General features: G+C 52.0%; 1 protein-coding gene across 1 annotated transcript; it reads left to right on the forward strand.

The window, feature by feature from the left end:
• Positions 1–32: 32 nt before the first annotated feature.
• Positions 33–4,509, forward strand: LOC115081008 (transient receptor potential cation channel subfamily M member 4-like). The gene is made up of 8 exons (XM_029585514.1): positions 33–862; positions 1,061–1,235; positions 1,519–1,687; positions 2,792–2,973; positions 3,206–3,338; positions 3,435–3,507; positions 3,592–3,688; positions 3,962–4,509. The coding sequence occupies exons 1-8, from the start codon at positions 731–733 to the stop codon at positions 3,964–3,966; spliced, it is 966 nt and encodes a 321-aa protein (XP_029441374.1). The 5' UTR covers positions 33–730; the 3' UTR covers positions 3,967–4,509.
• Positions 4,510–4,941: the final 432 nt, after the last annotated feature.

Raw genomic sequence — 4,941 nt, forward strand, 5'->3', positions numbered from 1 at the left:
CTGATGGTGGGGGCCTGCTCCTTTCCTACTCTGTGGCTGCTCTACAGAGGGCCTGCTCTGTGGCTCCTCTCCCGATGGTTGGTGGGCCTGCTCTGTGACTGCTCTTCAGAGGGTGGGCGGCCTTTTCCGTGACTCCTCTCCTGCTGGTGGGAGCCTGCTCTGTGGCTCCTCTTCTGATGGTGGGGGCCTGCTCCTTTCCTACTCTGTGGCTGCTCTTCAGAGGGCCTGCTCTGTGGCTCCTCTCCCGATGGTTGGTGGGCCTGCTCTGTGACTGCTCTTCAGAGGGTGGGCGGCCTTTTCTGTGACTCCTCTCCTGCTGGTGGGGGCCTGCTCTGTGGCTCCTCTTCTGATGGTGGGGGCCTGCTCCTTTCCTACTCTGTGGCTGCTCTTCAGAGGGCCTGCTCTGTGGCTCCTCTCCCGATGGTTGGTGGGCCTGCTCTGTGACTGCTCTTCAGAGGGTGGGCGGCCTTTTCCGTGACTCCTCTCCTGCTGGTGGGGGCCTGCTCTGTGGCTCCTCTTCTGATGGTGGGGGCCTGCTCCTTTCCAGACAGCGGGAGCCCTACTCTGTGGTTGCTCTTCAGAGGGCCTGCTCTGTGGCTCCTACCCCGAGGAGATCTGGCCTGCTCTGTGGCTCCTTGCACGAGGACAGCCAGATCCATGGTTGCAGTTGTAGAAGCTGCCAGTGAAGGCCTGCCCGATTTGTCGCTAAAGCCTGCTCTCTCTCCTCAGGATGTTTCCGGAAACGTTTGAGGCCGGACGGACCGTCCTGTGCTTTGATTTCATGATCTTCACCCTCAGGCTGATTCACATTTTTGCAGTCAACAAACAGTTGGGGCCAAAAATTATCATCGTGAGAAAGATGGTGAGTTGGGGATAAGTGGCAGGGGTAGAAAAAATGGAGGACTAAGGAAGGGGGGGAAGGGATCGTGGATTGCAGGATAGGATACAACCAATGGGCAGGTGGTGGCTGAGACTTGACTTTCTCTATCTTCCTCTGTCCTTTTCCCTCCTCGCTCCTCTGTGTTCCTCCCTCCCGCTCTTTCATCATGTCTCTTTGCAGATGAAGGATGTGTTCTTCTTCCTTTTTTTCCTGGGCGTTTGGCTGATTGCCTATGGTGTGGCCACAGAAGGCCTCCTCCACCCCAGCGACATGCGACTGACCTGGATCTTCCGCCGCGTCTTCTACCGCCCGTACCTGCAAATCTTCGGCCAAATCCCGCTGGATGAGATAGATGGTGAGCATCAGAGGGGTTCTTTTTTGGAATACTTATTTCATTGCTGATTACTTACAAAATACCATCTTGGAAGTCCAGATAAAATGTATTCCCCTCCCAGCACAGCCCCCAGACAGATGGGACAGGATTCCCTCTCTGGAGCTTTCGGGACAGATGGGACATTACTGGCTCCTCACGTAGCCCCCCGATGGGACAGCACCCCTTCCCCTTGCAACCCCTGGACAAACAGAACCTTCCCCATCCCCATCGGATCATAATCTTCTGTCCTCTATCCCATCTCCAGCTGCTCGAATTGCCTCGTCCAACTGCACAGATGACCCGCTGGCCATATTCTTGGAGGAAGCCATGCCCTGCACCAACACTTATGCCAACTGGCTGGTTCTCCTCCTTCTCGTGGTCTTCCTGCTCGTGGCCAACATCCTACTCCTCAACCTGCTCATCGCCATGTTCAGGTACGGACCTGCCCCTGCAGGCATGGTAATAAAGTAGAGTCCGCAGGTTGAGAAAGGAGAGCCTATGGATGGGGAGAACCTATGGATGGCATGGGGATGAAAGCCTCTGGATGAGGAGAGGTGAGGAGAGGTGAAGCTATGGGAGAAGAGTCTGCCAACTGGGAGAGGACATTATAGGTTGGACGGAGGGTGAATCTATAGGATGGGGAGGAGAGTCACTGGAGGGGCAGAAGAACTGTTGAATTCCTTGTTTCAGTTTGCAAACTGCTAGGGATTATAAGGAAAGGAATGGGGAATAAAAGAGAATCTCATAATGCCTCTGTATCGCTCCATGGTGCGACCTCATCTTGAGTATTGCGTGCAGATTCGATTGCCCAGAAGAGCTAGAAAAGGAGCAGGGAAGGGCAACCGAAATGATCTATGGGATGAGAGGCTGTGCAGGTTAGGGTGGACTGGAGAAGAGATGGCTGAGGGGAGATATGATAGAGGTCTATAAAATCAGGAGTGAGGTGGAATGGGTAAACAGAAAATGGTTATTTATTCTTTCAAATCGCGCTGGGACTAGGGGACACTCCATGAAGACAAAAGAAATCGGAGAAAGTATTTTTTTCACACAATGCACTAGGGAAGGCCACTGGTTATCCCAGGGGATGAGCAGGAAAGATTGGACCTATTCTGTGGCATCCTCCCAAGTACTTGTGACCTGGATTGGCCACTGTCAGGGACAAGAAGCTGGACTCCATGGACCTTTGGGCTGACCAAGTATAGCAGTTCTTATGTTCTATGGATGGAGAGGGGAGAGTCTCTGGGTTGGGTGAGATGTTGTGAATGGAAAGGGGATGGGGAGGCCTGGGTCCATGGGCTGGAGATGACAGTCTATAGATGGGGGAGGGAAGCCTGTTGGGTAAGCGGGACAGTCTGCAGATTGGAGGAGAAGAATCTATGGATGGGGAGGGGATTTGAGTGCCCAGGCTTGAGTTAGCAGTGGGGATTAGATCTCAATCAGTGTGCACAGGGAGGGAGGATGAATACTCTGCACCGCTGCCTCTGTCCAACTCTAACAGGCTCCATGTGTCCCATCCCCCCCTCGCCTTCTGTCCTCAGCTACACCTTCTCGAAGGTCCAGGGGAACAGCGACATCTACTGGAAGTTCCAGCGTTACAACCTGATCGTGGAGTACCACAATCGGCCCGTGCTGGCTCCCCCCCTCATCATCATCAGTCACATCCACACGTTTATCAAACGCAAGATACGCAAGGTGGAATCCATGAAGGCGAAACACTTCAGTGAGTGTCCCCCAGGGGCCCGTCCATGCTTCTGTCTGGCTCTGTGTGGGTGTATGTTGGCAGTGCTTCAGCTGAAGGGTCTCCCGAACATCTGGATGCGTGTGTGTGTCTCTGTGTGTTGGCAGAGCTGGAGGATAGCAGTTTGCTTGCAGGTGTGCCTGTGCTAGTAGAGGTGGTGCTGGCAGGACCCCAGGGTGCTTACTTGCTTGTGTGGTTCTGTGTGTGTTGGCAGAGCTAGAGCTGACAGGACCCCAGGACAGCAGGATGCTTATCTGGGAAGCAGTGCAGAAGGAGAATTATCTGGTGAACATTGCAAAGCATAAGAGAGACAGTGACTCGGAGCGTCTGCGACGGACATCTCAGAAGTAAGACTGGGGAGGAAGGCTGGGGGGGGAGGGGAGGGGAGGGGCGGGGCAACAGTCTTACTTGTCTCTCCTTTTTGCCTTTTTTTTGTCTTGCAGGGTGGATCAGGCCTTAAAACATTTAACAGAGATCAAGGATCATGACCGGAGGCTAAAACTACTGGAGTCTGAGGTAGGCAGTGTGTGTGGGTGTGTTGCGGTGTAGGGTACTGACTGGACTCTCTCTGCTGTAGTCACACCCACCCCTTTCTTGCAGCTGGAGTACTGCAGCAGTGCCATATCGTGGATGGTGGAGGCTCTGTCCCAGAGCGAAGTCATAAAATGCACTAAACCACCCCCCACTCAAAAGAAGGGTAAGTGCTGGGCATGGGGGCACACAAGACCCTCCCTGATTCTCCCCCCATTCTAAAGGGGGTAAGTGCTGGGGATGAGGTACACATGATCCTATATTTGATTCTTTATCCCCTCCCCTGCCTAGTATCCTCCCCCTTCAATGGGCCCGCTCTCCCTTAGAGTGCCAGCTGTGTACATAGCTCTGTACAGTGTTCTTCCCCCCCCCCCCCAAGCGTCCACAAGCCTGCTGGAAGCTTTGCTAATCCCATCCTATCCATGTCTTTCCTTCACAGACTGAAAAAAAAATGATGCAAAAGATCCTGTGGCCATGGGCGAGAGCATCTGCGACCTCTGGGGGTTGAGAGACACCCAAAACTGACCTCCTCCCCCTCACCCACCATCACATGCAGAGACCCTCCTGCTCCAGACTGTGGCGGCAAATTCAAGTCCAGACCCCTTCCTCCGGGAGAGACAGCTCCGAAGGGACCAGGGCCATCCAGGCACATGCAGACTCTTTGCAGCTAACGCTCCCGAGGTCACTTTTGTAGTTTACATATCTCTGAACTGCAGATGTCTTCATCCTCGGAAAAGCAGACATTTTTCACTTTTGTATATATTAGAATGTCCCGTGGCGAGCTACCTCATGGGCCCGACCCGCTCCGACCCACACCCCGAGGGGCATTACTTCTTCCTTACTGCCCCTGCTTGTGCTGCTCCAGGGCCCATCCAGGGCATTGGCCTCTTTCTAGCTCCTGAGTTACAGTTTACGTTGCCTTACGCTGGACATTGTTTTCCTGGTTTTTTTTAATGATGTGTTTAATAGTAAATTGCAGTGTGTGGATCTTGAGCAGTGCTGGATTTTCTTGGGTAAGGCAGAGGCCAGAGTGCTTGCACAGCAGATTACACGTGCAGTAAGGGAGACATAATGAAACGGGGTGGCAGAAAACGAGCCTAGCTAGTCTGCCCATCCACACCAACCGTTCAGACAAATTCCCACCTGACAGTCATACACACTTGAAATAAAGAATCAACTACACACTTGGCTCTAGTATAATTTTAAATTATATATTTTTAAAAAATGCATACATGGACAGATAAAAACTATGAATATCATTTATACTTTTTTCTTACAAATATTTATTCAACACAAACATGGCAAACTTTTATACACATGAAATAAACAAACAACAAAAAACAACACAGATGTTCCTACTAAAAAAGCTTAAAAAAAAATCACAGTGAATATCAATCCCAAACAGACAGCAAATTGAAG

The sequence above is a fragment of the Rhinatrema bivittatum genome, chromosome 19 (assembly GCF_901001135.1).
Source record: "Rhinatrema bivittatum chromosome 19, aRhiBiv1.1, whole genome shotgun sequence".
NCBI lineage: Eukaryota > Metazoa > Chordata > Amphibia > Gymnophiona > Rhinatrematidae > Rhinatrema > Rhinatrema bivittatum.